At 61.9% G+C, this 16,828-nt stretch overlaps 1 protein-coding gene across 16 annotated transcripts in view; it reads right to left on the reverse strand.

The window, feature by feature from the left end:
* The window catches only part of FBRSL1 (fibrosin like 1), an 81,284-nt gene that overhangs the window by 42,356 nt on the left and 22,100 nt on the right, over positions 1-16,828 (reverse strand). For 14 of the 16 annotated variants that reach the window (XM_074356542.1, XM_074356541.1, XM_074356544.1 and 11 more), the window contains 2 exons: positions 7,284-7,388; positions 5,149-5,184 (listed from right to left, as the gene is read on the reverse strand). In XM_074356542.1, the coding sequence (XP_074212643.1) occupies positions 5,149-5,184; positions 7,284-7,388 (141 nt within the window). Of the gene's footprint in view, positions 1-5,148; positions 5,185-7,283; positions 7,389-7,824; positions 7,993-16,828 lie in introns of those variants that run through there. The other 2 variants (XM_074356546.1, XM_074356543.1) reach the window with 2 other exon arrangements.

A 16,828-nucleotide genomic window follows, 5' to 3' on the forward strand; every position in this document is an offset into this window, starting at 1 on the left:
GGTGCTGGCCACTCCCTACCCACCGGCTATCCAGGACACACGCTGAAGACAGGGCCGGGGGGACACAGGGGCTCTCTACCAACCCACAGGGAAGGACTTCCATGTTCTCCAACTGCTCAAATGTGGGCTATAGCTGCACCCCAGGGACCCTGAGAGGTGAGCTGAGGGAAGGCTGGCTGGACAGAAGAATGGGAGGACAGGTGGATCCCCTGACAGGCAGGCCAGGCCTGGGCTGGGGTTGCATCACAAGTAAGGACACTGCCCACCGCACACCCGCCGTCTCTGCTGACCCCTGAGCAGTGGCCACTTCCCAGCCGCCGGCTTAAGGACTGTCTTGTGCTTAAAGGTGGAAGGAGAATGCAGCTCCCCCGACTCCAGGGAGAGGCTGACGGGTTTTTATTGCTTTTGTACAAATTATGGCTGCTCGGAAGTGGCCCAAGGAGCAGGGTAATGGATGTCATAAACCTGCCTCGTAAAGGCGGAGCCTGCGCTACAGAGCCGCACACTGTGCGGGTCAGCAGAGGCCCACACCGGCCAGGGCAGCAGAGGGCTCTGCCGTCTGGGGGGGGGGGGCCTGTGCTGCCCCCAGGGTGAGTGTGGTGGGGCAGGCAGGCCTCAGGACGGCTCAGGGGCCCCAGGCAACTCTGCCAGCCCACCCGCCCTTCTGCTGTCTGATGCTTCCTAGAGCTGAGTTCCCCAGCAATTATCTCATTTCTAACCACGACTGTCCCTGGCCCACACGGAAACCATCTGGGTACCCAGAGCTCGGCACCCCATCCCCCGGGGGCCACCTGCTCTGCCCTCCCGAGCCCACACCTGGGGTTCCCAGAAGGCAGGGCTGCGCCCCTCCTGCCAGAGTGTGTCCCTGGGGAGAAACCTGAGCATGAAGCCCGATGACCCTTCCAGGAGGAAGGGGTGCACATTCACGGGCACACATGGGCTGCACGGACTGGGGATCGCGCATGCTGGGCGGATGGGACGCGGCCCTGAGCAGGCTGGCCTGGCCTGTTGCTGCACCCAGGCAGAGCCTGGTCCGCGGCGGGGCTCTGGTGCTCGGCAGACATCTGCTGTCCACAGCACCCCCCCACCCCAGGTGACCGGGGGCTTACGAAGCCACGGCACTGCTCCCACCTGCTCCTGGCGCCCACTCCCGGCTCCCGCTCTCGGACTGTCACCTGCCACCCGCTGGGAGCAAGCCCCAGGCAGGGGAGTAAAGGAGACTTCCCTGACCCCAGCCTTGGCCTTGGACTCTCTGGAGGCCCCAGATGTTGCGGTATTTCCGCAGTGCGTTCCTGCGCCCCGCCTGCCCTGCGAGACTTTCTCAGCAACTGAAGGACCGACACAGTGCCAGCCTTGGGCCCGCTCTGTCGGGGCCCTGCCGGCTGTTAGTTGTAACTGTGCCCTGCCGCCCGGCTCTGAGCGAAGGGCCCAGCCAGGGGCAAGCCACAGGCCGCAGCAGCCTTCCTCCATGGGGCACCAGCTGGGCTGCATGGCATCTGAGGACACCCACCTGGGCCAGGGGCCTGGGGTGTGGAGGCCCCCGAGACCCAGAGGAGGTGCCACGGTTGGTGATGGGTGATTAACAGAAATCCCCTGAAAGCAATCAAGCCAATCAGCTAATTATGCCTTGTGTGCGACGGGGGAGGGGCTGCCCTGGCAGGTTTGGCAGGTGGGCCCTGCCGGTCCAGGTGGGCCGTGGGCGGCCTGTGCCCTTCCGCACCTAGTCTGGAGGCCGCTCTCTCACAGGCACACCTCCGCCTCCAGGCTGCTGGCCTGGGGTGCAGGCACTTGCTGCTTCCTCCCAACCCACCACTGCTCTGCTGGGAACCAGAGTCGGAGCCTCACCCAGGCCTTCCCGCCGCAGGGTCTTTGCACAGCTGCTCCCTGTGTCCGGGCGAGGCTGGGAGGCTTCGGGCCACCCCTTGCCTACCCCTCCCCGTCCCGTCCCTCCACAGCACTCACCACCTCCCTGGGGACCACACTTAGCTGCTTTGTTCAGCACCTTCTCCCCTAGATCAGGAGCCCCGGGGCCGGGAAGCTGGCTGGTTGGCCCCTTCCCAGCACTGCTGACGGGTGCAGGGGACGCTCAGTAGATGCTGCTGAGGGGAGGAGGGACTACGAAATGTGCCCTGATGTGCGGGCGAGCGCTGTCCCCAAGGGATGGGAAAGGTGAGCCAACAAGCGGTGGGGTGGGAGAGGCACTTGAAGGCCTGCGGCCAAGTGGGCGCCAATGCTGTGGGCTCAGGGCGCGGTAAGACGGAGGGAAGGCCCGATCTTCCTGCCCACGGTGACCAGGGGCCTGTGGAGGCTGGTGCTGGGTGGGAGAGGGCTGAGGGGGCGCTGGGGCGTGTCTGGAGTCAGTGGCCCACCCGGCCCTGAATCTCAGCTCAGAGTACGGCCCCGAGCAGAGGCCCCTCCTGACAGGGGTGCCTGCGGTGGGCACAGGCCCCCTTCCAGAACACTCCACACACTGGGGCAGGGCGGGCCTCTCTGCCTCAGTAGGCACCTAGATCCTCATTGCTTTTTAGTAGCGAAAACTCCCAAGTCCCCTGCCGCAGGGGACAGGAATCCACACGTCCTTGGTCACAAGCTGCCAAATGAAGAAAATGACTTCCTAACTAATTTGATGGCACTAATGAACATCTGATGGCGTGCTGGGAGGCCGCACTGAGCTTTCGGGACAGAAGTGGGGGAGGATGAGCAATAATTGGGGATTTGCTGGGGATAAACCTTGGCAAATTAACCCCCTTTAAGTACGGTCTATAAACCAGGTCAGATGACAGACGTCCCACATCACTTAGCACAGGCGTGGGGGGTGCTGTCCGGGAGAAGCGAGGCCTAGCATGACCCCTTTGGGCCTGAGACCCCAACTGTAGGCACGCATAGGTGGTAAGGGGCACAGGGGCCAACGCACACACCTACAGGCAGTGTCATGTGGCCAGAAATCACACACACACACACACACACACACACACATACTGCAGAGTCACAGATGCACCGTGCCACGCCCAGACACAGGCTCCTAGATGGACACTTACATGCAGACACACACGTGTGGCATGGACGCACTCACCAGCACATAAACACACATTTGCCACAGCCACAGACACATCCAGGCATCCCCAGACAGATACACAAGAGGACAAGACCCCGACTCACACTGACGGCCAGAGAGAAACATGCAACCCTTCTGGGTGCAGGTCTGCAGCCCCACCACGGCCACACAGAGACACCACCTCACTGGCACGTGCATGTAACACACATGCCAACACACAAGGAAGCACCCCACACCCTCCCCTTCCGCTGAGAGCCACATGGAAGCAGCCCCACCTGAGTGTGCACCCTCCAGTTTGAGGGCCCCACGGAGAGGTCCGTATCTGGAGGCTGGAGTGCAGCTGCCCTGAGCTCGGCCCAGCTGGCCCCCAAGCCCTATCCCTCTGGCCCCAGCCCGGAGCCTCCACCTGCTGGGCAAGGGTCCTCTGGGCCCCGTTCCCACTCCTCCAGCCCCGGGGCAGCCCCACCTGCCATCACACCAAGGGGACCAGAGGACTACCAGGGCCAGGTCGACCACATGCCCTTGCGGCGCCAGCCGGCACGCAGCAGGGCCCAGCTGACACACCTGCAGACTGTCTGCAGACAGTTCAGGGACCCCCATGGCTCAGCAGCAGGCTGGGCCCTGCCTGACGCCATCTGTCACTCCTGTGCAGCGGTTGTGGGGGGTTAAGCTGCAAGCAGCTGGCGTGTCAATCACAGGGTCTTCGCCAGGCAACGTTCAAAGCAACGTTCTGGGGAGAAGACCATGAATGACGTGTGGGGATGTGGAATCAGAGGGGCCATCCAAGGGAGATCCCAGCGGCCCTGGGTCTCTCAGCCACGACTCGGCACAGGGCATCCCCAAGCCCAGCCCCTCAGGACTCCTGGACCCACTGGGACTGGTGCGTGCTGGTGGGCCTTCTGGCCCCCCACTGTCCCCATCACTGTCCCAGCTTTCCGCAGTCCCGATTTGTACCACCCAGCGCGTCACTGTCAGTCGCCTCCGACAGCGCAGGTCTGCCTGCTCTGTTCCCGCCTGGAGCCAGGTCCTGGCCCAGGCCCTGGCCCGAACGCCGCTTTGCCAACATGGTCAACTCCCAGGGGCCGTAGGCATGGTCGGCCTGCCCAGGTCTGTGGGAGGCAGGAGCAGCCTGGGGCCGCCAACCATGACTGTGACAACAGCTGAGAGCACCAAGGCCGCCCAAGGAGGGCAGAGCCCTCCCCAGGGAACTCCCCTCAGGTGGCACCTGGGACCACCACCCAGAAGTGTGCAGCGCCCCCGGTCAACGACTCGTAGACGCTACGGCTGGCCAGGTTGGAGGCAGAAGGCAGCCCCTGGGGGCTGGGGAGCTGGGGGAGGGAAGGGCCAGGGATCCATGGCTGTCCCCACCACCGGGGAATTAATGGGTTAATTACACATCCTATAAAAAGCCGCTGTGATTTAGAGAGCCAGCCTGTCACACCCTGGCACTTGGGCACTGGCAGTAAATCAGGGGCTGTGGGGATGAGGCAGGCGGAGCCTGGGCCCCTGCCCTCCAGTGAGCCAAAATGGCTGTAAATCTGCAGAAACGGCCTTTATGGAGCTCTGGGGTTTATGGTGTCATTAACGTTCCTCCTGATACTTAAGGAGAAATGAAATAAAGTCGTGAGGATATGAGGAGGGGGCTGGGGGACAGGGAGGGTAGCCCCTGCCATAGCTGGAGTATCAGCCGCCACAGGCCTGCCCCTTCCTTCCCCTGGACCTCCCCCTACCAGACCCCTGACGACAGCTAGGGGGCTCATGCCCCAGTGCAGCCTCCCTGGCCTGGGCTGAGCATGGACGGGGGAGAGGGTGTCAGCGCAGGGGGGCGCTGCTCCATGCCTGGGGCCCCCGACACCAAGCGCTGCCCCACCGGCCGCAGAGGTGGAGTGTCCTGCCCCACCCCCCACTCCTCGCAGGCCAGGGCTGCAGGGCAGGACCCTGGGAGGGAGTGACGGTCCCTCTGAATTGGCCCACTTTTGGCCCCATCCCCACCCCTGTACAAACCCCACTTCCAGCCTGGAGGCAACGTTCAGCACAGTCGGGGGTCCCGAGGGGCATGTGGGGAGCAGACAGTGGGAGAGCGGGAGACTTACGGAGTAACCTCTGCCTGAGACCGCCTGCGCCGAGCTCTGCAGAGAAGGAAGAAGGACAGTTAGAAACTGGGTCGCAGCCCCTCGATGGCCACCCTCCCCCCGAGGACCTGAGCAGTCAGAGAACCTGCCTGGCAGGATACTGTGAGCCCAAGCCAGGCCAGTAAGACCACTCCTGGGTCTCTGCTGGCATTCTAGGCTGGGGGCCGTGAGGGCTGGGGACCACACAGCAGAGCATCACGGAGCCCTGAGGACCCTCATGAGGAACCTGCCACCCCCAGACCCGGGAGACGTGGTCCAGCCCAGCAGAGTCACCCCAACAGAGAGGCAGGCAAAGCCCTGATGTTCCTCAGGGATGGGCTCAACCCTTGGCCAGGTCTCGGCCCCTCCCAGAGACCCAGCCCTGGGTTCTACACATGGTTCTGGGCCGTGGGTCAAACTCCTCTATGCTCAGGTCGACTTGTCCCTTGTCACCCACCAGCCTCCCAGGGTCACGCGGTCCAGCGGGGAACCTCAGGGAAGGCTTCCTGGAGGAGGAGCTGGGCGGGTAACTTTGGGCCTCAGGTGTCAGATGGGTCAGCTGTGGCCTGGAGGCTGGCAGCCATCCCAGGAAGCCCCATGAGGGTGACCCAGTGCTGGATGGGGCTCCCTCTGGCTCAAATGGGCATTTCTGACCCGACGAAAGAAACCAGTTAAGTGTGTTTCACAAGGTCCCCAGGGCTGGTGGTGTTCACCAGGGCTGACCTCCAAGGCATAGGAGGACAGGACGTGGTGACTGGCTGGGCAGGTGTGTGTGAGGGGGACCTCCAGCAGTTGGCGAGAACGGGCTTGTCTGGGATGTGGGAACCACAGACCAGGGTCCAGCATGCACTAGGAGGGACCCAGGGACGTCTGGGAGGGCAGGCGACACTGCAGCCTGGGCTGCTCCACTCTGCTCAGCAGGGGTTGGGGGACCCCTCCCCCTTCCCCAGGCAGACCCTGGCCCTGCTGAAGAGGGTGGCTAAGGCACCATAACTGCCCACGAGCATGCGCCTTCACGCAGGCCCTTGCTGTGCTCAGAATCTCTCCATTCATCCTGGCCGACAATTAGAGGAGTTCGAACTAGGGCAGCCCCCGCGGCCCCAGACAATTACCAGCCTATTTTCCCGTCTTGTGGCTACAAGCTCGGAGCCGGGCAATTAGGCCCTCCTCCCGGCCTCCGCGTCCGCCCTCCCCCAGCCTCCATTTAAATGATAATGAAGAGACTTGTTCCATTTAGCCTGGCAGAAAACCCACCTCTGCTCCGCGGCCACTTCTGCAGCTGGGGGTCAAGGAGACAAAGGCCTCTTCCAGGAGCGAAGCTTCCTCCTGGGGGACCCTTTCGCCTGAGTCCTCCCCGCTGGGCCCCTCTGCCCCCACTCCTAGCCCTTGCTGCACCAGCCCCATCCACTCTTTCCAAGCTCTAGGGAGACGCAGGGGCCCTGGAAGGCCACCCAGCACCCCCGTCACTGGTCAAACCCCAGTGGGAGCCCCTGGGGCCCCCCAAGCTGGTGCCCCCAGGGACCTAAGCTCAGGGACCTGTCTTTCAGACAGGACACCGAAGGGTATCCCCGGATCCAGGCCAGCTTGTGCCTCAGAGGGGCACCTGCCTCAGAGGGGCACCCTCCCGCCACCTCACCATGCAGGCCGCTGGCCTGAGCAGATAGGGCGGTCCGCGGGGCGGGTGGGAGAACTTCCGGCTTGTTCCCTGCAGTGCAGGACCACTCGCCTGGCCAGACGCACTTCCCACTGCCCTTCCTGGTAAACACACTGGCGGGAGTCCTGCCTCCCAGACCACAACTCTGCCCGTGGAAGCAAGTGGAGCGGGGTGGGCTGCTGACCACCTGGCACCCACCCCGCGCCCAGCCCCAGCTGGACAGAGCCCCCCCTCCCCCCACACAGCTGCCTCCACCGGCTCCTGCCTGTGCGGAATGGTAGTTCCTCATTTAAATCCCCCCCGACAGGGAAGTCCTAATTAGTGAAAAATCATGTTTTAATGAAGGCGAATGCTAATTGTGAGCACAAAATCCTCGAGTGAGACTCTGGGCCCCTAAGCAAAGGGCTTGCGGCGGTCACCCTGGGGACCCAGGAACGTTGCGGTGAGGGGCTGGGGTACTCACGTCACTGAGCTGGTCCCGAGAACTGCTCCTCCGGGAGCTGGTGGCTTCTCGGAAGCTGTCACCATCACTGTTGTGGTCGCCCCCTCTGGACACTGTGACCTTCATCTGGGGACAGGGAGAGACGGGCTCAGCAAACACACCACGGCCCTGCCTGTGGGGTGGGGCAGGCACACGGCCAGGCTCAGGTGCCTCACCCCCACCCCGACCCCATCCCTCTGGGCCGATAACCCAGGGAGGGGGCAGGAGGGGCGGAGCTGACCATTTACAGCCCAGTAATGCCCATTCCTATGCAGAATGGGAAAGAGGTGCCCCGCGGGGGGCGAAGGGCTGGCACAGGATGACAAAACTGCAGCGTCCCCCTTCCCTCCAGCCGGCGGATGATTTGAAAGACGCCTGGATGGGGAGCAGGCCAGTGGGCTGCCTGTGCTGTTCCCCTCCACCAGGGTTGGGTCACCGGGCGTCAAGACAGGCCAGCCGTGGCAATCCACCCCTGTTCCTGCTCCCCACACGCCCACCGCTCACAGGCCTCCTCAGTCCTCACCACAATCCACGGTGGGCAGTCCGGGCTGCAAGATCTGCAGAGCTGTGTGTGACCGGGCCACTCCCCGCTGTGTGTCCCAGGGCCATTACTCAACCTCTCTGTGCCTTAGTTCTGTCATCTGCAGAATGAAGCAAGTAGTACCTACTAGGCTAGCTGCTGCTTTGTCCCATACCTGCCGGAATCTCCAGAGACATGGCTGCACTGAGAGCCTGCCCTTAGCTTTTCACACTTCACACAAAAGCCCTGATTAGACACTCTGTGCCCATTTTACAGAGGAGGAAATCAAGGCCCAGAGAGGTTAAGTGACAGTGCAGGAAGCAGACTCAGAAGCCTGCTTGTGTTTTTCTTTTTACTTGGAAATAATTTCACACCTCACAAAGCTGCAGGGAAGGGATGCACATCACAGCCCCTGACCCCCTCACCCTCCCAGGCCCAGGAAGTCGCCACCCCTGAACCACGTCAGCTTCACCTCCCACCTCCTGGTCTCCTCAGCTCCCGGCTGCCCCCACCCTGGCCTTCCCTGCAGGACCTAGTGAGCTCTGCTGTCCCACCACCTCTCATTCCCGCATCTTTGTCTGGACACACACTGACAGTCCAAACCTTCCGAAGTCATGGTTCTTGGCCAGCACGCTGCCTAGCACCCCATGACTCCTGCCGCAGGTGCTGCCAATGTCCCCATGGGACAGCGTGGGGGACACCGTGGGATGTTCCCTCCTCTTTACGCACCAGGCCTCCCAGCCCAGTGCACACACTCTCAGAGCTCTGGAATGCTGAGAATCTGCCCCATAACAGGGTCAGTGAGGCCCAGTCCTCCACACCCAGCCATTTTGTCATTAAGCGTCCTTCAGCCCTGGAGACCCCAGCTGGGGCGAAAGGCCAGGACCAGTGAGCAAGGTGTGCCAGCTACGCTCTGGAAGACTCTCGGGTCCCCGCGAAACCGTCTCATGGCCTGAGCCCTTCCTCCTGCAGACCCCATGGTGGGCTAAGCCAGAAGCCCCTCTCAAGGCAGCGCCTCAGAGCCCCTGCCCCTAGGGCGGCCCTAGGTCCTGAAGTGGGGTGCAACCCCTGCCAAGCCACTGATCCCTGCGTTGTGTAGAGGGCAGAGCGTAATGACAAAACACAGAACCAGTGTCAACCTGGGGCGCAGGGTGCCAGGGCTCAGGCGAGAGCAAACCCCCTCGGGAAGCTGGACTAGCCACACCTGCGGGAAGCCCTGGCCTTGGTACCACCCTCCCTCCCCGTGGCAGGCCCAGGGCAGAGTCCCAGGCCTCCCCCAGGCAGGACCCCCTGCCCCCACCCCCATCACGAGCCTGTGGGACCTCAGCCTTACTGGCTCCACCCTGCTCAGCCAAACGGTGAACGCGGAGACCCTGAACTAGTGCTGCCTCGTCCGACCGTCCTCAAGCCTGAGCTTCCTCATCTGAGAAATGGGGATGCCTTCAGCCTTCACAGGCACTATGGGGGTGAGAGACAGGTTCTGCCTGTGAGCCTGAGCCCAGGACCAGCACTGAGAAGCCCCCAGGTGTCCCTGTTGTCACCAGCTGGGCTCTAACTGCCCCGTGGGAATGGGCCTTTCTTGCCTCTGAACCCCATGATAGGCCTCACCAAAAGGAGGGACGACCCCAGCCCAGGGGACCTTCCTGGCCTTGCTGAGGGGAGTCTCTGCGAGAAAACAAATGTCCCCATCCAGTGGTTTTCAAAGTGGGGTCCCTGGACCAGCAGCATCAGCGGCACCCAGAAGCTTGTCAGGGATGCTCTCACTGCTGGGGGACAGTATTCTGGGTTGAGCTCAGGGCAGGGTCCCTGCTGCAGAAGAAGGTGGCTGGACCCAGAGATACTACAAGGACTGGAAAGGCCTGGTGCAGGGCTGCTGCGTACAGCTGTGCAGGTTGCTCACTGCACAAGGACACCAGCAAGGTGGGGAGGAGAAGCAGAGGCTGAAGAACAACCCACATGTGAGGAGGGAGGATGCCACGTTCCACTTCATACGTTCACACGGGTTGTCTCCTCTGAGCTGGTCCCCAGAGGGGATACCTTATCCTGACTCCTCGGTGGTGCCCTGCAGGAGGGGGCAGGCTGGGGTCAGCCATCCTTCCTCAGGTGGCTGGTTTTAGCTCTGGAAGTCCCATGTCTCAGAAAATCCTGTAAAACAGTCATGTGCCCTGGGAACCACCCCAATCCTGGACACACTGGGATGGCCGGTCACCAAGCTTGGGTCTGGCTGTCCTGGTGCCCTCTTTGCTTCCTACCTGCTTAGAAATGCTGCTGGCCAGCTATGCCAGAAAGCCAGGGATGGCACGCCTCCACTTCCAGCTGGGGCTGGAGAGACAAGATTAGAGTCCCTGGGACTATCCTGGGAGGGCAGCTGGGGGCTCCTGTGACTATGCCCACCCCTGGGCCTTATGGCCCATCCACCCACCCATCCATTCATCCATTTATCCGCCCACCCATCTACCGTTCATCCACCATCTATCCATCCATCCACCCACCCACCCGATGCTTACTGAGTGCCTGTGAGATGGCTCTGTTCTGGGCAGTGAACACAAACAGACCCAAGGGCCCGCCCTCCCGAAGCTACAGAGAAGAGGCCAGCACACGGCCAGCAGACGGCCACAGGTGCTTTGGAAGGACAGCAGCAGAGAAGAGGGCCTCACTCACGGTGACCCCTCTGAAAGATGAGGAAGTGGGCCATGAGGCCATCGGGGAGGGTAGGGGCAAAGGGGCTCCCTGGGCGAGAGGAGAGCCCTCACAAGCAGCACCTGCGGTTTCTGTTTCTGCGCGGAAAACACTCACACTGTGGCTGCTTTCAGCTACCGATAGTTTAACAGCTGGCCTGCAAAATTCCTGAACACGCAACAGTCAGCTCTTCCAAAAACACACCCTTAGACTGGAGGGGCCAGGGCTCTGCCTTCAGACTCGTGGTTGTGTGAAAAGTAGGGCACTGCCCTCGACCTGGGACGGTCAGGTCACAGCCGTCAGAAAGGTGGGGAGAGGACATTTCCCTTAGACCAGCATGGTTAGGGCGCTGCTGTCAGACCAGCAGCGTTAGGGACACTGCCCTCAACTTGGCATGCCAAGAGCACCTGGGGTCCTGGGCCTTCTAGCAGTAACAGTGAGGCCATGGCAGCTGGCCCATGAAGAACCCCCTCCTGTGACCCCTCTCTGGCAGGGCCCCCAGCCCGGGCTCTGCTGCACATTCCAGGAGGAAGTGTCTGCCTCCTGGGCCGGCCGCCAAGTGCTCTCGGCCGCAGACAGGCAACATGTGGTTCCACTTGGTGATCAGACCCACAGGGTGTGGGGCTGAGGGCGGCCTGTCCAGGCACAGCTGAGAAGGGGCCCAAGAGGCAGGACCTAGGCTGCCCCCCAAGCTGTGGGGGACAGGAAACCACCTGTGCCTGGGACACCTTGGGGCACCCCTCTCTCCAGCAGCGAGCAAGCTCACTGGGGCTCCGAACCCGCCCCAATCCCTTCACAGACACAAAGGGGCACCCAGAGCCCCTCGATGACCCCACACCCACCTAACATCTGGACACAGCGCCCACCTGCTCTTGTCACCTGCCCAACACTCTGCGCTCACCACCCTGCAGAGACCCCCACTGGAAGGTGCACACAGGCTCCGACTACCCCCAGAGCCCCTCCGCGCAGACGGAGCAGAGGCACCCCCACCCCCGGCACGCTCGACTGTTACACGTCACAGATGCACATGTCACCAGTGGAGACAGTGGGAACAGTGCCCTGGAGCTGCGCAGTGCACAGCCTGAACAGCTGTCCGTGGCAGCCCCCGCAGGAGCTCACACCCCAACAGACGGCTTCACTCCCAGACAACGGTCATTCCACGGAGCTCTCGGGAGCGTACACGAGCACACACGGTGTTGAGGGCTCTGGACTCTGCCCCACACCTCTCCTCCTCCAGGGCTGGGAGGTGCCTCTGACCCACGGCTGGACCACAGTGGCCTCCAGAGAGGCCCACTTGGCCCCCACACCTGCAGGCCTGGCCTCAGACCCTGGGGAAGCCTGAGAAGGGGGATGTGGCTGAGGACACCCTCAGACTCCCTCAAACCAGTTGGGGGCAGGCTCTGGGGGGCGGGGCAAGGGGCAGGCACCGGCCAAGCCCCAGTGACCCTTCCTCAGCCCCTAGACAGCGAGGCTACCATTCCGACAGGAAGGGAGTTGGAACCAGCGTCCCCACCACCAACCCCACGATGCCCCTGCAGAAACTGAGCACAGACTCCCAACGGCCCAGGTGCCCCATCCTGCATCCACCCCCCACCCCCACATGTGTGCGCACACCCGGCCTCCCTGACCTGGGGCCACGTGGCAGCCCAGGCCTGAGGGGAAGACCTTCCTCCTGGCCACTTCTTCACTCCCTGCTCTTCACAGCACCCCATTTTCCTCTCAGGGACCCCCCTGACAACTGTGCCCTCTGGAGGGCACTAAAACCCCTGGGCCTTCCCAGGGATGGATCACGGTGGATCCGGGTCCCAGAGACCTCCTTGGGCGCTCCAGGTCGAGGCCCCTGCTGAGTGAGCAGCCGAAGCCAAGCCATTGGCCCTGACTGGGCCCCCGCTAGCTGGACTAGGGGGCTGAGCTGTGTTCATTCATGAGAACTCGTCGGCCTCCTCCCCCCACCCCGCCTTCCCTGCTCGTTCCAGCCGATCCCAGCGTCCAGTGCCTTCTGTGGGCCCCAAATCCTCGCATCAACCCTTGGAGCAGGTGCCTCACGTGGCTGAGTTGGGGGTGATGGCCTGTCCTGTCCACCTGAAGCTCTCACAGTGCAGGGTCTGAGGCCTACGCTGTGCCAGGGGTGGGGGCCCACCTTCTCCCTGGGCGTCCCACTCCCTGCCCCCTCCGTCACACCTGGTACATCACTGCCCCAGGGCTGTAAACCCCAAGCTCCGCTGGGGGAGTCCCTTGTGTGAACCCAGGCCTGGCTGTCTGCCGGACCCCCACATGCTTGCTTTTTCCACTATCAAGAGGCACTCAGGTCCCTGGTGCTCAGTGGGGCCTCCCAACCCCACTGAACCTGCACCCTTGCCCTACCCAGCAGCACCCAGCCCGGGGTGACCTCCCTCCACCCCCAGCATGTGACAGCAGTGAGGGTGTCATACACTTTATTCTGTTCAGTGCGCCCCCGCCCTCCAAGTCCGGTGCCCACACCTGTGTCTGGCAGAGGTCTGTGCTGTGCCTCCAGTTCTGTGGGAACCTGGGCAGGAGCTGCCTCGGGGAGGCGTGGACTTCAGGGCAGGGCCACAGAGCAAGGCCGGCCCAGGGAGGGGACACTTCACGCAGACCATGTAAACACACCTGTGAGTGGGGCTGGTGGAAGGATGAGATGCTGGAGTGTGCAGGGAAGGCCAGGCCCCGCTCCCCACTCGACAAGCCTGCAGCCTCTCCTCTGTGTGCACGCCACCCACCACCTCCAGGTCACTCGGACACTGCGTCATCCAATGACAGCAGCGCCTGCTGGTGAAGTGTGGTACTGCAGCCGCCGTGTGCCCGCGGGAGGGAGGCGGGAGGGGCTCTCCGGGCTGCGAGTGGGGTCGAGGCGCCAGAACCAGGGTGTCAGCTGTAAGGACACCCTGGTGCTCCCTCTACTCTGGGTTAGCTAATGCCTACCCAGGCTCTGGGCGGGCCCTGCCTCTTCCTGGAACTCCTCCCGACTCTCCCTCTGTGCCTCCGTCAGCCAGGCTGGGGAAAGGCCCCTCAGGGTCCTGTGGCCCCAGGGGTCACTCTGAGAGTGAGGCAGGGTCACTGGCTGGCTGTCCATCTCCTTGTATTAGGCTGTGAATGCCCAAAGGAGCAGTCCTTTGTCCCCTTCACATGGCGCGCTGGGCCTGGCACAGGGAGGAGGGGCTCCAGCAGTGCGAGGGGGTGACCGCATGTTCCCACAGCCAGCGGTGCCAGGGAGCATGCTTGCTGCCCTCTGGGGTTGGCCACCCCGCACTGCTCCACATTCCTCCCCTGGGACTCGGATGGATGGACAGATGGACAGATGGGTGAGTGGGAGATGAGGCACAGATGGGGGAATGGAGGTGTTAAACAGATTCACAGGGGATGCTGGCTGAGTTGAGGCCACCGCCCCAGGAGACGCATGGCCAGCAGGCCCCAGGGGACACAAGCTGTATGTGACCAAGTGCCCATGAGTGTCTGCGGCGCCCTGCCTGGGCCTGAGTGTGGTCCCTCTTGCTGGATGGACAGGGGTGAGGCAGCCGTGTCTTGCCCCACAGTGGTCAGTGGGCTCTGGTACATGTGCCTCCAGAGCAGGGGCAGGTCCTCTGGCTTCATCGCTGTCCCCATCTGTCCAAAGGACTAACGACTTGATTCAAGCCACATGCCCTGCCCTCCAGCTGCAACAGTCTCCCAGTCAATCCCACAGCTGCCCAGCTCCCCCAAGGGTGAGTTTTTAAAACCATAACTCATGTCACTGTGCTGATTAAAACTCCCCAGCTGTCCCCCTGCAGAACAGAGATGTCCATGCTCGCCTAGGGGGCACTGGCCAGGTGTCTCCTGCTCACTCGGGCCTCAGCTTTGGTAACCTGCTGGAAGAGGCCTCCCCAGTCCCCTGTTCTAAAGCCGCCTCCTTTCCATTCCCAGGCAGGCCTGCTGTCACCTCAAAATCCCCTGATTCGTTTCATGCCTGTCTGGAATCGAAGCTTCATGAAGGCAGGGGCTGTCACCCGTCTCAGTCACCATGGCATCCCGGGGCCCAGACAGGAACTGACCACCAAGCCCAAAGAAGCACATGCTGATGGCGAGCCCTCCCTTCCCACTGAGGCTGTGACCTGGCAGCAGGCGGGGGTGGGGGTGGGGACACCCCGGGCACCCACCCTCCGCCACCATCCTCCCAGCAGCGCCTGCCAGGAAGGCCCCCACGATGCTCGGTTCACAGGAGGGCCGTGCCGGGGGCGGGTGCTCAGGGGTTGCGGGCAGCCTCGCTTTCACCCCCTGGGACTCCACGGCCCCAGGCACAGGCGCCCAAGGCTCTGCCCACAGGCCCTTCCAGGATGGCCACCCCGAGGGGACCAGGTGAGCCTGCCAAAGAGGCCGAAGATGAGCCTCGCCGGCCAGGTCTTGCCCCAGAGGCAGGAGAAACCATCCCACAATAATGAATGATAGAGCAGTCATCGCAGTAAAGGCAGCGAATCCGTGTGTGTTACGCGCATCCAGCAGGGACAGGGCACGCCAGCTCAGTTTCCCATCTCGACAACCTGAGACGCGTGTGGTCTGGACAGCCCCACTGAGGAGGATACAGGCCCAGAAGGGAGCAGTCACTGGCTTGAGGCGACCAAGTGGCCAAGCCATGGCCCCGGCTCCGTGTGTGTGGCCCACACGCCGGTGAGGACTGCAGAGCCACCCAGGGGAGCCCCAGGTGGCTGCTCCCCAAGCTACAACCCAGGCCTAGAGTGGGGGAGGTGGGAGCACCCATCACAGCCCCAGGAGCCAGACTGCTGTGCCAGCTCCCCGGGACCAGCGTGGTTCTGACTTTCACTCACTAACCCCAAAAGCCCTTAGGGAGGAATATCAAGGGAAGGGTGTGCTCAGATGGGCTCCTCAGAGGAAACTTGGCTGCTGCAGACGGGCAGGGGCAGGGAGACAGGAGGCGGCCAGTAGTTGCTGAGGCTGCGGCTGCTGCATTCCAGGGAAAGGTCAGGGTCAAGGGCGCGGATTCTGGAGCCGGTCCTGGTTTGAATCCTGACTCAGCCACTTTTCCTGCTTGTTTTGGGCAAGTTACTTAAATGCTTCTTCGTTTGGATTTTTTTTTTTTTGTTTTGCTTTGTTTTTCCTTCTTCTTTTTCGCTTCAGTATCCTCATCTGAAAAATGGTCATAACAGGGTGTGGTCCGGTTAAGTGAGTTGCTCCGTTACCCCCGGGGACAGTGCCCAAACACTGGATAAGGCCACCTTCTCTCAGCTGCTAAGACGGTGGTGGGCTGGCAGTGATGAGGAGGCACAGACATCCAGACGACAAATACAGTTTCTTTAACAGACACAGGACTATTCAGAGCGTCCGTTTCATCTTAAGTCAGTTTTGGTAAATTGTAATCTTCAAAAAATGTGTTCATCTCACCTGAGTTGTTCAATTACTGGAGTAAAACTGTCTCCGTCCCATCCTTCAATGTTGGGGCCCCTGCCATGGTATCTCCTCTTTCGCCTCCAGCCCTGGTGATCTGTTCTTTGAGGGGGAGCTTTCTAACCAGGGATTCCCCAGTTCTGTTGATGCTTTCCGGGAAACCGCTTCTGCCTGCGCCCACCGATTGTTTGCTTTCCTGTTCATCGACTTCCTTCATCTGCGTCCCCTCCTTTCTCCTTTGGGATGCCTCTTCTTTTTCCAGGTTCTTAAGGTCATGGATCTTGAACCCAAAGCCTTTTCCAACACGAGCCCTGAAGCTGGCGGTCTTACTGCGAACACAGCTTTAGCCGCACCCTGCACATCCTGATGAATTTTTGTTTTCATTTGCCTTGAATTATTTTCTAACGAAACCCTATTCAGAGGGACACTTAGGAGGTGGAAGCAAAGGGCTGGCCTGGGTCGGAGAGAGCGTGGGAGGGGACTCCTGCTTCTGGTCTGATCACCGGGGCAGACGCAAGGCTCATCGCCGAGATGGGGGGAAGGGTGGAGCTCATGTGTTCTGGCGTGTTCACGCTCGGGGAGGCGCTGTGGCATCTGAGTGGAGCGTCGGGATACACAGGCCTGCAGCCCAGAGGGGAGGCTCTGGGCCGTCACGTGTTCGGGGTTCAAACCACAGGGCGGGCCGAGCCGGAGAAGGAGAACACCAATGAGGGCAGCACGTGTGAGGAGAAAGGGAACTCGAGAAAGGGCACCTCTGCCTGGACCCTCCCCAGCCTGCCCACTCTGAGCCACACTGGACCAGTCTGAGGCCAGTTTCAACTGAGAAGGGCTGAGCAAGATACTCGCTGCCTTTCCAAGACTTGGGACAAAAATAAAGTCAAATATCCTATTGATAATTTTCATACTGACTACGTACTGAAACAATAGGATTTAG

The sequence above is a fragment of the Camelus bactrianus genome, chromosome 32 (assembly GCF_048773025.1).
Source record: "Camelus bactrianus isolate YW-2024 breed Bactrian camel chromosome 32, ASM4877302v1, whole genome shotgun sequence".
In the NCBI taxonomy this organism is placed as follows: Eukaryota; Metazoa; Chordata; class Mammalia; order Artiodactyla; family Camelidae; genus Camelus; species Camelus bactrianus.